The sequence below is a fragment of the Lagenorhynchus albirostris genome, chromosome 9 (assembly GCF_949774975.1).
Source record: "Lagenorhynchus albirostris chromosome 9, mLagAlb1.1, whole genome shotgun sequence".
Lineage (NCBI taxonomy): Eukaryota > Metazoa > Chordata > Mammalia > Artiodactyla > Delphinidae > Lagenorhynchus > Lagenorhynchus albirostris.
In genome coordinates, this window is record NC_083103.1 from 15,672,450 (window position 1) to 15,691,951 (window position 19,502).

At 43.0% G+C, this 19,502-nt stretch overlaps 1 protein-coding gene across 5 annotated transcripts in view; it reads right to left on the bottom strand.

The window, feature by feature from the left end:
• The window catches only part of EXT2 (exostosin glycosyltransferase 2), a 137,983-nt gene that overhangs the window by 41,041 nt on the left and 77,440 nt on the right, over nucleotides 1-19,502 (bottom strand). For all 5 annotated transcript variants that reach the window (XM_060159356.1, XM_060159354.1, XM_060159353.1 and 2 more), the window contains one exon: nucleotides 4,490-4,679. In XM_060159356.1, the coding sequence (XP_060015339.1) occupies nucleotides 4,490-4,679 (190 nt within the window). The remainder of the gene's footprint in view (nucleotides 1-4,489; nucleotides 4,680-19,502) is intronic.

A 19,502-nucleotide genomic window follows, 5' to 3' on the forward strand; every position in this document is an offset into this window, starting at 1 on the left:
CCCCTGCATCGGCAGGCGGATTCTCAACCACTTCGCCACCAGGGAAGCCCTTGTTTTCACATTTTCAAATAAAATAGGCCTCTAAGAAAGGGAACTACCTTTCTCTCGGGCTTTAGCATCCCTTCCGTGGAATACAGAGATAAGAGGGCAGCAATCAAAGAATAAGCATTATAATTACTCCCTGCCCTAAAGCAGATAATGTTGATATGGGACTTTGATTCTGTTTAAAAAAATAGGGGGACTTCCCTGGTGGCTCAGTGGCTAAGAATCCGCCTGCCAATGCAGGGGACATGGGGTCGAGCCCTGGTCCAGGAAGATCCCACATGACGCAGAGCAACTAAGCCCGTGCGCCACAACTACTGAGCCTGCGCTCTTGAGTCCGTGAGCCACAACTACTGAGCCCCCGTGCCACAACTACTGAAGCCCGCACGCCTAGAGCCCATGCTCCGCAACGAGAGAAGCCACCGAAATGAGAAGCCCGCGCACCGCAACAGAGTAGCTCCCGCTCGCCACAACTAGAGAAAGCCTGCACATCGCAACGAAGACCCCATGCAGCCAATAAATAAATAAATAAATTAATTAAAAAATAGGACAGGAGCATGAGGTAGGAAAGAAAAATATAGGTGAGAAAGAATAGAGGTTTTTTTTTTCTTTCTTTCTTTCTTTCCATTAAGTATTTTCAAAAGAATAGATTTACTCTTCTGCCTCTCCTTGAGCCCCTGATAAGGACCTGGTTCATCTGCATAATCCCAAATTAGAGAACTGACAAAGCATGACGATTTTCTGAGCGCTAATTGGCAATCTGAATAGATACAGTGGGGCCTAGTGCGCAGCGCATGAGCTTTGGATCCAGAGAGACCTGTGTTCACGTCTGGCTCTGCCATTTTGCAGCTCTGTGATTGAGGCAAGTTACTCAACTAATGTGAGCTTCACTTTTGTAAAATGGGAAGAATAACAGCTTCCTTGCAGGTCTGTCATAAGGAGCAGAGATAATACGTGTAAAGCACTTAGCACAGTTCCTATTCCTTGGATATAAAAGGTACTCAGTGCATGGTTATAATAACGCTACATCATTCTCATCTTCACAGATGGATTCTTGTAAAGTCTAGGAACTTCACCTCCCCTCTGACAACTTGAAGAGGTGTAGACAGAAAAATATGGGGTGACTCCTTAGGGTGCAGAAGCAAACAGTGTCACAGCTAGAAACCTTCAGCCTCTTGCTACATTGCTTATCCCAGATGGGCTCTTTTTCTTTACTTCTTGAAATTCTAAATGGAACCACATGAATTATAGCTTGTGTCTCATCCTGTGAATCTGTAGCTGGCAAACAGAAATGTCACCTTCCATTCACACAAAGTAGTCTGAAAAATAAGATTTCTCAAACACACTGCCAAATTTATGAAAAGCAAACAGCTGAGCCAGCTGACCTGATAACTTTACAGTTTTGAGCTTTAGTCCAGCTTGAAGGAGAAAAAGAACTCCTCGTGTTAAGGATTTTTTAAAAATGTGTACCGATTAACAGTTTTCTCCAAGTTGGACGCCAAGAGCCACGTGAGCAAGAATTCTCCAACTCTGCAAAGGCACTACACAATGTTCAGGTTGCCTGACGATGACCCAAAGCCCATCCTGGCGATCACTGTCACAAACACAACCACAGATCCACCAACTAAATGATCAGATTATCTCCATACAAATCTTGAGCCCCCTCCAGGAGTGCTAGAGCTGCCTGGTGTACAGCCGGTCCCCATGCCCCTCACTCCCCAGGTCCCAGGATTCAGCTCGAAGGAAGAGAGCTGCTGCTTCTACTTCTCGCTTGCCTCTTCCGAGGTGACCATCCTGAAATGCTCAGCCAATCCCATCCTGCCTGTTAAGAACTATGAGAGTCCCAATCTGAAGCTGGGGTCAGGATGGGGGGTTCCTTGAGATCAACTCAAATTTAAAACTGAAATCAATTAAAACAGAAGGCTGAGTTAAACCTATCTGAAATGTACAATGTAACAGTTTCCTTCAGACAGGGGCCAGGGGCCAAGCCTAACAACCTTTATATCCATCAAGCCTGGAAACTAAAGAGCCGGGGAGAAGGAAGGCAGTGGCTTGCCTTTTCTTCTGACAGAGCTCAAAACCAACGTGACGAAAGCTTGCTGGAAATTTCTATTGCCTAGTCTAAGTATTTACTTAAACTTCAAATCCAGCAATTTAGACTTAAATGTAACCAAAAAGAAAAAAGTATTTGGTTGGGTTGCAGAGTGAAAAAAAAAAGGTTGGGGGGGGGGGAAGGGGGCAATTTCTGCCTACACTAACCCTCCCAGCAGCAGGCATGTTAGCCACAATATTTATTCTAGTAAATGTAGAGAGAGCGGAAAACATCACTTTTGCCTCTAATATTTCAAAGCCTTGGACTTGCTTTTTAAAAAATATATATGTTACTAATGCCGCACAGGAAAAATCAGATGCCTCTGTGGGCACGAGGGCCAGAGCTGACAGCCGCACTCACCAACTTAACCCACACCCCACAGAAGATTAAACATGGGTCACGTTCTCCCTTGACAACCACGCCACCAGAGCTGGAGCCCTGACCTAAAAACCACTGTTAGAAAAAAGCTGGTCCAGTCCCTAACCGTGTCAAAATTAGGGCCTCATCAGTTGAGGGCTGTCTTTCCTCTCTAGAGCCAAAATATTTCAAAAATAAACTAAACTCTTGGTCATAGAATTAACCACTACACTTTACTAGGGTATACCAAAAATTAAAACTGAACACCCAGCTCCAAAACCTAGGTTTGTGCTCTTGCTTTTAGTTATGCCAATGTAGGGGCTTAGACCAAGGAGGAAGAAAAAGATTTCTCCTTTCTCGTAGTTTGTAATGATACTTGCCCCAAAGAAGTGACTCAAATTTACAATAAATGATTCACCTTAAGCCCGAAGTGGCTAATGAAGTTTTCTAAGGACAGAACTGCCTATCTGGGCAGGAGGGCGGGGTGAGGGTGGAGGCTCTCTGAAAGCTGGTGGCCTCCGCGTGCAGGAGCGTGACTGCAGCATGACACAGAGTTGTTCCGCGTCCCACGAGGGACACGGGACACGCAGCCTTGCTTCTGAAAACACGACCTCTCCTTTATAAATGAAGAGACGAATGAGCAACGCAGTACCTCCGATCCCCCTCACTCTGGTGGACCAGGGTCTCCCACGACCACCCCTGCGCTGCTCCTTTTGTCCCGTCCTCCTCCCTTTCTCCCTCTCAGATGGTACCTGGTGCCAACACCTTCCGCTTTCTTCTACCCCTTCCCTCCTCCTTTACTGAGAGTCAAAAAAAAAAAAAATCCAGAAATGTTGGGAGGAAAAAAACTTGGCATAAAAGATAGTTAATAATAATAATACAAAAGGCAGTGTGCTTCAGGGCGTACTATGGGCATACTAGTCATTTAAAACAGCTACTTTGTTTACTAAACTGTGGCTCTCTGAATATAGAAAGTAAGTATTGATTCTCTCAGAGAACAAAAGTCCCACCAAGTAAAACTTTTTAAATGTCTCAGGAGGACATTTAAATCCTGATTTGCCTCACAGACAGAAGTACGTTGTTCTCCCAGCCTAGACTACGGATCTGCTACCGGGAGTTTCCAGGGTTGACTATCCTGACTTCAGTATAACCAATTAAACAAGAACAGCCATAAAAAGTGCAGATACTACTGTCACGCAATAAACTAGACCTTATCGGTGATAGTGGTGCACATTACAAACTTCAAACTCATTCCTTGCTCTAATCCATCAGAAACTTCCTGGCTTTAATAGGCTATAAAGGGCAGGAGCTTTGAAGTCCCTGGGATTAGGATCAGTAATAGACGGACTGAATGAGAAACAAAATGCAGGTGGAACGTACTCTATGCGTCCTGAATTAAAAACAAATCCAGTGAATCAAACAGCCCTCAACCCTAGCTTCCAGATTACGGGGGTGGCCAAGGCAAGCAACAGAGCCATTAAGGATGAGCTGGTGGGAACTTCCAGAGAGGGCTCACTCTAAGGAACTGATTCAAGCCCGGGAGGGCGTGCCTTGCTAACTTTCCCCATCGGAGGTGAGGCTGTTCTTTTTGAAGAAGAGCACAGTATCAGAGCAGAGATAAGGCAGGAGAAAACTAATGCCTTTTAAACTGAGTTTTCATGTAAACAGATCAGCTGAGATGGCCGAGGGAAGCTGAGATCTGTTTTCCCAAGGCTGATGGCCTTTGATCCTATGACTCCTAAGCCCTCAAACACTTGCGGCTACAGAGCAGGCCGTGGGCTTAGAGTTGAACGGGCCACCCTAGAACAAGGACGGGATGATTGAGAAAACCGGGGTCATGCCGTCTCAGAAATGGCATTACTGTTGACAGAGCAGGAAAATTCATTTTAAACCAAAGGATGCAAATCATTTGGCCATCCAAATATCTACCCAGCTGAGGGGTTCGCTAACGCCCAAACCAGGCCTTTCCTGAATGCACTGTCTCCCCTCCCTTCTTACCTTCTGGGGGGTTTTTATTCTGATTATTCCAGACGACCAGCAGCTTGGATAAACTGGGCACCTTGGACACTTCAGTGATGACCCGGAAGAGGCTCTCCACTCGGTCGTAGGTGAGGACGATGGCCGTGAAACCTTGAGACTGTGGCGGTATCAGTGGCAGGAAGAGCGGGTTGCTCACACTGCCCCATTTCTGCAAGAGAGCACATGAATGTGGGTCAGAGAGGGATCTAGTAACAATGAGGCTGATCTCTTTCCCAGCGTCACCAATAAACCTGAACATGGGAGATCTGATGGCCTTTCCCATGACCAATCCAAGGGCCAAGCAACTGTTCAAAGTCTTTCCCTCAAAATCTGTGCTGATGCTCTTTAATTAAGTTTGGCTCTGATACCCCTGAACAAGGGGCAGAGAAGTTTTGCAGCTGAGAAGAGATTTCTAGTCAAACATGGCAGATTAAACACATGCATTTATCTTCATTCCCTCCCCAAACCCACTAAAGTGGGTTAATAGATATATATAGATATACATATAAAAGTGCAGTTAATAGATATAAATCTACCCAGACAACGAAATGGGAGCAGAGACAGCAGCTGATGAGCAGCGTGAACATGTTTCTGAAAGATGGAAAGGGGCTGGAGAAGTGATGACAGCACAGGAGAGGGAGAGCTGAAACCCAAGTACCAAAAGGTGGGCGGAGGGTAGGGGGAGCAACAAGGCAAGCAAGCCCCAACTGTAGCCCCACAAAGGCTCAGTGGGCCCTTGTGAGTAAGAGGAGGGGGTTGAAAACAGGAGGACTAGTTAAAATATGTGTAAGGAGCAGCGACGGACACAGGGCATAGGCCTCCCCATCACCTACCCACTCAGCCAGAAAACTACTCTTCTTCCCTGCCCGAGCTAGAGAAGGGAGATTTATCCTCTGAGGAAACTGAAGCTCTAGACATGGAAACACAGGCACAGATGAGAGGAAAATGCAATTAAAGCCTATATTTTGAATGATGAGCTCTATGGCCTTCTGCCTTCCTCCAGATCCCAAAACATCGGCAGTCATGTGGTTTACTTGCCACTCCATGATCTTACAGTGAAGCTCCACCATCTTACAGTGAAGCTCCACCACCTTACAGCGAAGCTCCACCATCTTACAGCGAAGCTCCATCACCTTACAGCGAAGCTCCACCACCTTACAGCGAAGCTCCATCACCTTACAGCGAAGCTCCATCACCTTACAGCGAAGCTCCACCATCTTACAGTGAAGCTCCACCATCTTACAGTGAAGCTCCACCATCTTACAGCAAAGCTCCACCATCTTACAGTGAAGCTCCACCATCTTACAGCGAAGCTCCATCACCTTACAGCGAAGCTCCATCACCTTACAGTGAAGCTCCACCATCTTACAGTGAAGCTCCATCACCTTACAGTGAAGCTCCACCACCTTACAGCGAAGCTCCACCACCTTACAGCGAAGCTCCACCATCTTACAGTGAAGCTCCACCACCTACAGTGAAGCTCCACCACCTACAGTGAAGCTCCACCACCTACAGTGAAGCTCCACCACCTACAGTGAAGCTCCACCACCTACAGTGAAGCTCCACCACCTACAGTGAAGCTCCATCACCTTACAGCGAAGCTCCACCATCTTACAGTGAAGCTCCACCATCTTACAGTGAAGCTCCACCATCTTACAGCGAAGCTCCACCATCTTACAGTGAAGCTCCACCATCTTACAGCGAAGCTCCATCACCTTACAGCGAAGCTCCATCACCTTACAGTGAAGCTCCACCATCTTACAGTGAAGCTCCATCACCTTACAGTGAAGCTCCATCACCTTACAGCGAAGCTCCACCACCTTACAGCGAAGCTCCACCATCTTACAGTGAAGCTCCACCACCTACAGTGAAGCTCCACCACCTACAGTGAAGCTCCACCACCTACAGTGAAGCTCCATCACCTTACAGTGAAGCTCCATCACCTTACAGCGAAGCTCCACCACCTTACAGCGAAGCTCCACCATCTTACAGTGAAGCTCCACCACCTACAGTGAAGCTCCACCACCTACAGTGAAGCTCCACCACCTACAGTGAAGCTCCATCACCTTACAGTGAAGCCCTCGGGCAACAAGCTTCCCTTAAACAAAAAACTTCTGATCATGTGTCCAGGTGAACTGCTGTGCCAGTGCACACGCTCGCCTTCTCCGTCTGACACATCCTGACGTGCACTGTCACCCTGGGCCTTCCCCACCCTGTCCCTTGCGCCCTAGAAGACCTCAGTCTGACCTAGAAACCACCTCGGATCCCATAGGAGAAGAGAACATGGCAATATCCTCTCAGTGAGATTTGAGTGTGAACGACAATAGTACTTCACCATTCAGCTTGCCCTTCCCCTGCTTAGATTTTTTTGTTACAATCAGATAGTTGGCCTCTTTGGGAAAAGAGACCCCTAGATTACTTGTCTTTAGATTTCTGACACCTAGCTTTGTTCTTGTCACACGTTTATTAAATGGATGAACTGTGAAAAACAAACAAACAAAAAAACCCAAAAAAAACCTTCTGATCAGGTTTTTACTGCTTCCCTCTTAATCACAAACAGATCCTAGAATCAGACATTTCAAGAATATCTTCAGCATGAACAACAGAAACCAAATGAACAAAGAGAAAAACAGGAACTCAGAGGAAACAGAGACAACAGAAGAAGCAGAAGGAAATTTAAACAATGTCATATCCTCTGAGACTTTTTCACCCATGAAATAAGAATAAATTGCTATTTTTATTTTAAAAGGTCTATCAAAGATAGGAAAGAACCCTTGAACATTAAAAATATGATAGCTTAATTTTTTTTTTTAAGGCAGCATTGAAAGATAAAGATGATGACGTATTGCAGTCTGGTGAACAAAAAGAGATGAAAAACAGGACAGAAAAGATGAGAAAATCCAGGAGGTCCAACATCCATCTAATAGGAGGCTCCTGAAAAAGAAAACACAGAATATGGAAGAAACAAAACTATCAAAGAAATTAAGTTCTAAGAACAGAAGATATGAGATGCAAATTTTCAGAATGAAAGGACCAAATAAGTAATGAGTACACTGAATTTTAAAAACATAAAAAGATAAACAACAACTAAAAAAACCAATGAAACAAAAACCATATCAAAGCACATCACTTCTGAACACTGGGAATAAAGAGTCAATGAAATGTGTGAATCTAGGTGATGAGCATGTGAGTTCACTGTACAATTCTCACAACTTATCTGTAAGTCTAAATTTTGTTCAAAATAAGGTTTAAAAAGTAATGAATAAAATTCAATTTCTTTGCTACCATTAAAATATTGTCATTTTTAATGCAGCAATGTAAACAAAATATTTTTGTATTGATAATAGGGAACGACTGTTAAAGCATTCTTATATTTTCAATCTGCTTTACTGAGATATAATTAAGTATACAATGGTTTTTGGTATATTACACTGTTAAATTTTAAAAACTGGTAAAATATAATACGAAATTTGCCATTTTAACCATCTCTAAGTGTACAATTCAGTGGCATTAATTACATTCACATTCATATGTGAAAAGCCCAGGACCTAACTTCATCGTCCCCAAGAGGAGGCTGAATATGAAATGACCTACCTGTTATTCTGGCTGCTTACACTCCCTAGAGTCTTTCGTACTCTGAGATTCCCAAGGTCCCCCCGCTAACCTCATCCATATCACTGATGGACACCCATCACCACGTACATGACAACAGCTGTGTGCCAGATGTAACAGTGTGGGACAGGAAATGTACACAAACACATGGAATACACATGGATGGGAACTCAAGGAGACTGAACGGGATTCCTGGAGTCCTAATGTAATCAGGATATTAAAGCCAAAATGTCCACAACAGGCCATAATTAGATTTCGCAACCAAGAGACACAATAGGAAAGGCTATCTTCTTAACGCTGACTTTTTGTTTCCATGACATCATGCTTTGGCGTTAAGCTGTAGTCTTAGGAAGGTGCCCGGATTTTAGTGTTTGTAGCCTGCATCTAATTACCTTTGTAGGAACACCTTTTCATTTTATACTCCTATCTTATTCTTCATAGCTTCCTGACTTGCATGGAAACTGAGGTCAGGAAGTAGCCCTGTGCTTAAGTCACAATTACTCCCTAAGGTTCATGGTCTCTCTGCTATCACCATCCCAGCCCACTCATCTACTCCTCCCGACATAATACTCGTATGCTTGAAAATCACCATTTTCAATGGAAAAGAAAAAAAAAGATTTTTTAAAGAAGCGTGTAAAATAATTTAATGTGTGATGTCGAAACAGTCAAGATTTACTGAGTACTGAACTGTTAGGCACTGTGCTTTACATAAATTATCTCATTTGAGCCTCACAGCAATCCCAAGATAGATAGCTATTATTCTCATTTTACAGATGATGAAACTGTAGGACTAGAAATAGTGAATGATGTCTAATCATGTGCTTTATCAGTCCAAAAAGGAAGGAAGAAATAGTGAATGACGCTCAAGGTTACATAACCTGCTAGTGACAGAAGTGGGAAAGAGCCCAGGCCATCTGGCTGCAGAACACCAGGATGTGGTGGTTCTCGGCCCTTCCTCCAACTCTGAGTCCGGGGTAAGCATCACCACTTATAGACTCTGGAAACTGGAACTGTGGGAAACTCCAGAGCTTATTACTTCCAGCTCTCTCTGAGACAAAAATGCTGGAGGTTTTCTTTATCCTTGATAATTAAATCTGGGCCAATATGTAAGGGCCCACCCAAACACTATGATTTCACAGGGTACATGGAATAAAAAAACGCACCAAATATATAACACTGACACAAAGGGAACACATAAATTTAAAATGGTAAATACACCTCTTACACAGAAGGAAAAACTATTAAACCCCCAACAAAATGAAGTCTGTTCTTTGGGAGAAGTGGGGAATGCCAGCACACTTGCATGACTCTATGACATTAAAAGGAGAGCAAAATTCCCTGAGAGATGCAAAGCTTGGTTTCAGAAAATGAATCCCTTGGAATTTAAACTGAGGCACCCCCGCTGAAAGGCATCACAGCTCTGGTTTCAAGGCGCTGCCAGGGAGAAGGAACAGGGTCTCTGGCAAGACAACAGATCTGGTCTCATCCCTTATGCCAGCTCCCTTCGGGAAATGGATGGTTATGGGTTGGGGGAGGAGACAAAGGAACGGGTGGGTGGGAAACAGACAGTAACTTGTCTTCGGTGCTCAATTTTTCCACACCACTCACTTGCATACCAAACAGGGCTTGAAGACTGGAGAAGCAGAAAAGGCAGCATACTGGGGAGACAGGGCATGTAAAGGAACATAACAAGCTCTGAAATCTTGCCAACACTTTCCCATAAAAAACAGGCTTTGAGATGAACATGGAGGCAACACAGAAGCTGCTGAGCATACATTTACTAGGTTACAAGCTCGACACTTTACTGTAGGCTATGCCACCAAGGTGGATGCAAAAGACTTCAAAAGTGAATCAGCACATTTGGGGTCAGTTTCAGAGTCACACGTCCTTAATCTGAACCCAGGTTCTTTCACTTGCCAGCTGTGTGACCTGGGTAAATTACTTAACCTCTCTTGCACCTCAGTTTCTGAATCTATAAGATCATGATAATAATACTACTTTTCTAGGTAGTATTACTTAACACAATAATTACTTATTAACATGTCTTTATTATTTCTTAACAATCTAAATGTTGTTAATGAAAGTAAATCGGTAACAAATGTAAAGTACCTGGCACATACAAACATTTGATAAAGGCAGCCAATAGATGACCTTGTGGGAAGAGCAATTTCTCTGGGATTTATTTTTTGCAGGTCTCAGAAGAGGGGGGTAGGCTAAGCGATCATGAGGTATCTTCCAGCACCAAGATTTTAAATGAAACCCTTCTTCCTCTCTACCTTTACCTTACCACGCTCTGGGGTCCTGGTTTACCTGGATTCTCTACCTCTGCTTCTTCCTTTCCAAATATACTGTTTTTATTTTCACAATTTTCTCTTTTCCTTCCTATTCATTATATTTTAACTGTCTTGAAAGCTCCGTGAAAAAAGGAGCCATAACTGTTATTAACACCCAGCATCTAGCACGGTGCTTGGTGCGACTGAAGAAAAACTTGTTTAAAAATGATTCAGTTAAGCCCAAATGATCCGGGTCGCGTTCTTTCTGTCCTCTTTGGGTGTGGGTGTGAACAGTTAAGGTACATTCAAATGAGTGACGTCATGAGCTCTGAAATGATTTCCAACTTAGTTCATTCATTTAAAAATACTCACCAACCATCTTATTGTGCTAAGTATTCTGAAGAAGTGTAGGATTAGGATATTTAATAGAGGGTTGGGATCTGGATGCCGCCATTTACTGTGGTGTGTAAAACCTCTTCTGTGAGTATTAGTTTCCTCACCCGTAAAACGAAGAGCATGACAGTACCTGCCTCTTAAGGTGATGACGATTAAATGAGATTATGCACGTAAGCACTCAGCGGAGGGCTCAACACAGAAATCCATGAATGGTAGTTGAAAGCAAACACAAAAAACTTCTAGCTCGCTCCAATTCATATTCTTGTCTGCTGAAACAATGGTATTTAGCAGCTCAGCAATCATTCCCACCAATATGGTTTCTGGTGCTCATTCATTCAGTCAACATTTCCTGAGCACAAACTATAAGCCTAGAATAGTGTTAAAGATGCAAAGATGAACAAACTCCTTCCCCTCAAACAGTTCATCATCTGGTAGGGAAGACAGCTAGGTAAAAAGACAAATTATAACGCAAATAACAAGTACTAAAACAAGGTCCTGAAGTCCCGTGGGCACACGAAGGTCCATACTGTCACCTCCATCTCCCTGGAGGAGGTGAGGAGGAGACCAAGTAGGAGAGTGCTGGCCAAAGAAGCCGAAGGGCAAACTGAGCAGCACGTCCTAAGACCTGCTTCCAAGACCGGGACAGATTCCACCAGGGCCAGGGCTGGGAGGAGGAAGGAAGGAGAGCAGAGACGAGGGACCTCAGAGTCAGGCAGGCTAAAGCCACAGCATGAAAAGACCATATGACAGAAGTTTCTTTTTAAGTCTCGTGATTGGCCTTCTGTTGATTTCTTTTGAAACTTTCTTTTTCCTGAGTATTGTTTTACTGATAAATTAACACAGCTACCTTCATGTTCTATCTCAGAAGGTCAGAAATAGGAAACGCTGATCTGCAGCTGGGCTTCTGTGCCGGGTGCTTCTCCCTCTGCAAACATAATCCCATTTGCCTTCGGAGCCCAGGGACAGCGTGGAGAAAGGCAGCTTTAATTGGGGTGCACGCCTTCATGCAGACACTCCACTCCGCTGGGGTAAGGTCAACAAACCAACCCCCAGAAAAAAAAAAAAACATACTGGAGAAGGACATTTCAAAAACAGCATTTAGTCACCTCTGAAATACCTTTAAGAACTGACCCCCTGCTGGCTGACCAAAGAGAGTGTCTACAGTCTGGGACCTTCTGACCCCACTTTCTGCAGGAAATCAAGCACATTTAAACCTCCATAATTTACTCAAGACTCTGACTTCTGCCAGGGAAAAAGCAAACGATGCGGCAATTAACTCTGTTGCCTGATTAAATCTGCATCATGGCAAGATGGGGCATGAAACCAGGCACCCAGCAATAGAGACCAGAGGAAAAGGCAAAGCCCAGCTACCGCAGCTGTACCTCGGAACGCTGGTTCTCAGATACGCTCAGTGAAACTGTTCACTCCAAGGTGAGAGGAGATACCAAGAGGAGAAGCGTGTGTCATTCTGACAGAGCACCAGCATTGAGCCCAAATACCTCCGTCATCTCGCGCCCCCCCTTCCTCGCTTCACTCCTCACTCTTTTTTTTTTTTTTTTTTTGCTGTACGCGGGCTCACTTTTGTGGCCTCTCCCGTTGCGAAGCACAGGCTCCGGACGCGCAGGCTCAGCGGCCATGGCTCACGGGCCCAGCCGCTCCGCAGCATGTGGGATCTTCCCGGACCGGGGCACGAACCTGTGTCCCCTGCATCGGCAGGCGGACTCTCAACCACTGTGCCACCAGGGAAGCCCACTCCTCACTCTTAAAACAAGTACTCATCACGGAAGCTGAGCGATCCAGACTGTTAACGTAATCCACGAGAGCCATGACAACCGTCACGCCACCATGCCCGCTTTCCAGAAGTTCTCTCCTATCACATCACTTATTCTGGAAAGCCCTGGTGAATGAACTAGTAGTGAACAAACAAACCAGCAAGACGGAGATGTGGGTTCAGGTGTCAGGATCCCCTGAAAGAGAAGTCTTGGGAAACCAGGCTTAAAGTCAACTACCAGTTTGAAGGGGCCTTCTCCTTCAAGAAAGGGATTCAAACTCAACTAACTAGGAGTGCCTTTGGCAATCTCACACAGAGGAAGCTGTCTGGGCCCTTCCTGCAATCCTGTTTTGCTTCCTTAGTAGAAAGGCCATGGGAGTCATATATGAGCCTAACCAAAACCATTCCAGTCAAGGTTACCTACCATACAGAAAGTGGAGGAAGCTGGTGAGCACATTGCTAACCATTCCGAAATGTTCTTGCTGGAACTACAGGAAGATTATAAAATCAGGAGTGAGGAAGACCACATTCTAATACCAACGAAAGGACTCTTTCAACCTAAACCAACCAAATTCCAGACAGGAGGAATCAAGCTCAAAGCAGCATAATCCAAAATTTAATCCCTATTACCCACTATGTATAACTTCATGTGACAAGAAGAGAATTAAGCAGATATTTGAGTCAATCCATATTTGATGTAAATGAAGGTATAATGCCAGAGCAGAAAAGTGAGAAGTCAGAGGAGAAAGGAAAAGAGGAGAGGACAGGCTTGTTACACAGAAGCTGTCGAGCTCCTGGCTATGAGTAGCCTTACCTATCCCTACCTTGACAGAAAGGGCAGTTTTCTTGGTTGTTTTGAAGTTATCAACTCTTACCTCAATGTGGTTTCAATTATGAATTACCAGACTAAAAGGGGGGGGGGAAGCTTTGATTTATTCTTTTTTGCTCCAATTATGCATGATGTGTTTCCACTGAAGACTTTGAAAAGTATTTCATCATGCCTCTCATCCTGAAGTGGTCAAAGGGCAAAACCAAAAGGAGTTAACCCTTTCATTTCTCCTCTAGGTTCAAACAGACTCCCTATCAATGGATTAGGGCAAGGCCTTTGAAGCAGAGAGAGCAATGAAAGGGTTAAGCATTAGCATCATATTACTAACGTGCATGAGGGTGGTGTCCCCTGTCCAAAAGGGTGAGATGATATTTATGTTAATGGGTGCTGGGAGATCTGAAAGGGGCAATCAGTAACGTGGCCCAAGTTGCCTGAACCATTAAACCTCTCCAGCTCCACTCTGCAGCACAGCACTCCGCTGGGCGTGCGCTGACTCGGGAAGCCGGAGAAATACAGAGACCTAAGGATGTCTTCCAGCAGGCTCTCTCACATTGCGAGAGAAAAGATCTGGGGACGAGCCTGAAGTCTACTTGCTGCGCTGTGTCTTTGATTCATCCCACCCATAAAAAATAACTGATTGTTCCGAAAAACAAGGAGAACACTGATGGCTAAATCTCACTGACTTTACATTAAACAGACACAGGAAAGATGAAGAAAATCGAAGGCTAGCAATCTCCTTAGTGCTGTAGACACAACCAAGGAAGACAGTAAATTAAAAACCTAGAATTCCTACAGTTTATTTACAGTAAGGTACTGGTAAATAAGTTTTCTACATGGTGGCACTGGAATGCGTCTAACCACATCTGGGTGGACTGGAGTAACAGGTATGGTGACTCTCTAACATCCAAAGAAACTGAGCCACAGAGACTAACTCAGGGTCACAGAAGCAAGCCAAATCTTTTCTTACTGTTAGTCTCTTTTGCCTCCAGATGTGTTGAAGATCTCCTTTTTCTTTGCTGCACTGCAGTTTCATTATGACTTTCCTGCTTGTGGTGTGTTGGTCTTCTTCGATCTGAGGGCTGGCATCACTCAACAGTTCTGGAAAAGTCTTAGCTATTATTCTTTCAAAAGGGCCTGTTTCCGTTCACTCTCTCTCCTCCTTCTGGAACTGTGATTAGACGTATGTTGTACCTTGTTCCTCTGTTCTCCATGTCACTACTCTTTCATATTTTCCACCTCTTTGGGCTGCATTCTGAACAATTGCTTTGAATCTAATAATCTAATCTAATCTAATAATCTGAAGTTCTTGCAGCTGTGCTTCTGCTGGTTCTCACTCTGATGTAGTAAAAAACTATGGTTTTTTACTGTGAGCTGATCATTTTCCGTAGACACTTTATTTTTAAGAATTATTTGAGACCTGGATTGAAGATGAGCTCCTCCAGAGAGGATGTGTGTCTACTTCTGCTGGTCCCTATCAACTCAGGGCCACCTTCAACGAAATTCTCCTCTTAAGGTTTATTCAGACCACACTTGTAGTACGAACTTGGACCACAAACCATGTGAAGGTGGCTTATGAATTCAGTGCTCAACACCAGGGTCAATACAGACTTCTTATTCTTTACCCTGACACTGAAGAGGCTCTTTTAGTTTCCTGGCTTCATCCAGGAAGCTCCTGACAGATTCTCCAACTTGCACAGGCCACAGGCTTTCAATCCTGCTCCCTTATCCCCTATTTCAGACAGTTACCAGGCAGGGAGCTCCAGGTCATCAAACTCTGCAAAATCTCTGCAGCAAAAGCCAGCTTTGGCCCCCACTCACCTTCCAGGATACCTAGTTTCACTTTGTTTAGGGTCGACAAATATCTTACTTTTATACCAGCTTAGCAACAGGCTCTATCATACTTTATTCAGTATTTTCGTTGTTCAGTTGGGAAGGTCATTTAGCATATCTAATCCACCATGAAGCCAGTGACAGAAGTCTTTCTATATTTACACTAATAATCTAATTAGGTGCTATTGTGTTTCCTGTTTAATTTGAGGGCCAAGTCTGTGTGCAAGATAAAAATAATTATTGTGAAAACATGGCAGTGTATTATAATAGATGGAATGATGGACTGAGAATCTCTGCATCAGGCAAGGCACCACACTTCTTCAGACCTCCATTTCCTCATCTATAAAATGGGATGATGGGGACATAGATCTTAAAAATAAATAAGACTCACTTTCTCCATCTGTAAGAATGGAGCCAACAGAATGCTGCTTTTGGGTTGTAAGGATTAAACGACAGAAAACACACAATAGAGCCTATCTATCTATCTAAAAAATCACCCTCTGTAAATTTCAATTTTCCCCTCCAAAGTCCCATCCAATTCTAGAATGTATGTTTCCATGTGATAAAGCATTACACTAGCAGCATTACATTAATGCCACTTACAAAATGCTTCCACATATATTATTTCATTAATATCTCATAATAATCCTGTGAAATAAGTAATATCCCATTTTACAGATAAGGATAACAAATTTCAAAGAGATAAGAAAGCACAATGTTAAGCTAATAAACGGTCTTGAACTCAGGTTGATTCCAAAATGTCCTTTTCAATGACCCTGATTAGCAATTGGTAATCAGCCACTAACTGCTATACTATTCTTTTGAAGCTATTAATATCCCTAAACCCAGTCCTACAGATGAGCAAATTGCTGCAAAGAGAGATTCGGTAAGTAACCTCAATTTACTCGGATCATCACCAGGAAAGAAGGGATTAAAACTTGCAGTTCAGGAATTTCTCAGCTACAGTTAGTTTTCTGAAGGCTCACAGGTTAAACCCATCTGAATGCCTCTCTGAAAATTCCAGTTACTATCTGAGTTTTAGCTTCTTAACTTTTGTCTTTACATAGCACTGAAATTCACATTTGGCCTGGTGCCCACCCTTCTTCTATAAAGCCAAACTACTGTCAAGAAGAGCAGGAAGGGTTGCCCCTGATTGCTTTTCAGGTGGTAGAGGAAAAGTTGACATTTCATCCTCCTCTTGCTTGGAAAGGAAGCCAATCATTTATAAGAACCCTCGTCTGGCTGTGGCTTCCATCAGTGGGATGGACAGAAGCCAGTTAAATGGCTCAGCCTAAGCCATATTGAAAGGAGCTGGAATGAGGAATGAGTGGATTCCATATGTTGATGCTTTTAATAATTCATGAGTTATATCAGTCTGCAAGTAATAAATTTCACTAAACATATCTATGGTAAGATGGTTTAAGATACTGTCAAATCAATTAAATGGGTGAATATAATAAAGTAGGCGCAAATGTAACACATCATTGATTTTACTGGTTCATAATTTTATATGTTAAAAATAACGGTTCAGCTGTCTGATAGCAAAAAATGTGGATTATTCTTAGACACAGTCTTCAAACACACACTCCTCATCCCTGGATCTGTTACTTAATAAGTACACTGAAAACACTTAAAAGAAACACTTCAATGAAAAAACTAGAAACTTACCTGATTCAAGTCAACAAGGTTAATCTATAATCCAAAGTGTTCAAGAATGCTAATGGTGGCTCAAACTCCTACTTCTCAAGAGAGGTGAAACAGATCTACGGTTTCATCCGACTATCCCATACCTGAAACATTCACAGTCTGAAAGAGAGGCCCGTTCCCTGGCCTGGGCATAAAAATGTTTGCTGGCGGCCCACTGACTGTATTTTAGCGGTCAGCTATGGTATGGAGGAAGACTTCACTAGCTCGGTAAACAGAAGCTCTTGGGAAAGGTTAAGTTACAGCTGTGGCATCCGAGCACAAAGCACCCACACACTTAAGACCAAGGAAACCAAAGCTTTCATACACTTTTGAGCTGACAGGAGTGTAACACCACCATTAAAGTTGATACAAAGTGGGAAGAGCAACCTCTAAAATGCAGTCATTTCTTAATTCTTAACTTCTCTGCAATTCCAATAAGGTACATGTTTTGTCTACTATGTTTTATCTCTGCTTCCTCCTGGGCCGGGGTGGGGGGAGGGCATATGAACCCACAGGGCAAAAAGAATAGGCAAGGAGACGCCGGTGGACAGGAGTTCAATACATCTGGGGAGGTGAAACAGATGGAGCCTCTTGCTAGACGACACCCAGAAATGTAGAATAAAATATAACAAAAGTCTCCTTAAATATTCAGGAAATGGGAAATCGCCAGGAACCAAAAATGAAGAAAAACTACGAATGAGAGCTGAAGGCCCAGGGGCTTGTTGACACCGCGGTGCCCTGGGGAGGGCAGAGGCTGTTGCTGCGCTTAGTAATGCAGGGGTGTGGGTTTTCACACCCATACCGGAAGAGGGACATGGCTTTGGGCATAGGAAGGAAGGAAACTAGCAATGAGACTTACACATCAAGTCAGAATCCTTCAAGGCCTGCACAGTCAGTGAGAAGGTAGTCCAGAAAGTCACCCCTAGTATGTGGAGACAACAGAAAAACATTTATCCTTTTCAACCTGAGTTTGGGCACAGTGGGTGCTTTCCATAGAGGCTAGCCCTCATGTAGGTTTAGGGTCTAAATGGACTTTCCCTGTGTAGTATGGAAACCTCTTACCAAGAAATTAATGTTAAAAAGTGATTTATCTCTGCAATACTTCTGGAACACCTGGCAGAAGCAAAAAAAAAAAAAACCAAGAACAAACAAACTCTCTGGAGAAATACCCCCTTACCCCGGGTGGCAAAGATTTCCACAGAAAATCTTACCAGAGATGAACTCACATTCCAAAATTATAAAACATATAAGGAAACAATGCAACAAGAGCAACAGACAAATGACAGGATTAGACCTTATAGGAAATTTAAAAATTGGATTACGGGAGAATGTAAAGTGAGTATCTCAAATAATTAAGGTATAAAAGAGTGAACTGAAAACATATGTGGAATAAAAGAGACACTATGAAAAAAAGATCAGACAGATTTCAAAAATAATTACAGCTTCTAGAAGTAACTATTGACATTTAAATCTCAATGGATGGGTAAAAAAACCACATCGGACACAGCTAAAGAAAAGAGCAAAATAGATGTGAAAAAATTATGCAGCACAAAGAGTTAAGATGTGTAAAACATGAGGGGAAAAAACAAACAAACAAACAAACCTGAGAGACACAACACAGAATGAAAGAGGCCTAACATACATTTAATAGGATTCCAAGAGGAAGGACTGGCGAGAATGACAGATATCTAATATTCAGAGAAAATGACTCAATTTTCCAACACTGATTAAAGACATGAACTCCAGGTTAAAGAAGAAAAATCACTCTCAAAAGCAGACAGAGAATGGGAATAGAAAATCACCATTTGGCAACCATTATACCAACAGATTCAGGCAAGAAATCATCAGTGGCTGCTAAAACTAGTAGGTGCAAGTTTGAGGAGTAACAGGATATTTACACAGTCTCAAAGTATTCCCCCACAAGACACGTTAAAAGAAAGGGGTAACTTCCCATTGGAGAAACCTGTGAGCAAAGTTATCATCACTACTGACAGGACAAATTGACATCATGTGTCCTCCAGTGTGATACACTGAGAACCAACGTTACTTTTGTGATATTCCTGTCAAAAATGCATAGCTTAAATTTCTATAATTTGGAACATGATGCATAATTTGACACAAGAGCATCAGACAACTCAAATCAAGGGACATATTCTAAAATAACTGACACGTTCTCTTTGAAAAGGCCAATGCCACGCAAGACAAAGAAAAGACTTGAGAAATGGTTCCAAAGGAGGCTAAAGAGACATGACAACTGAACGCAATGCATGGTCTGGAATCCTCCTTTGCTATAACGGATGTTATGAGAATAACTTGCAAAACTCTACATAAGGTCTATAAATTAAATAATAATGTTGTATCACTGTTTATTTCCAAATGATTCTGGTTAACTGTACTGTGATTCCATGAGAAATATTTAGGGGTAAAGGGACATCATACCTTTATGAAAAGACATATATAAATGTGAATACACACACACAGAGAAAAGAATAAAGGGAATGTGGTAAAATATTAACATCTGAGGAATATGGGTGAAGGGTGCACAGAAACTCTGTACAATTTTGGGAATTTTAAGTCTGAAATTATGTCACAATA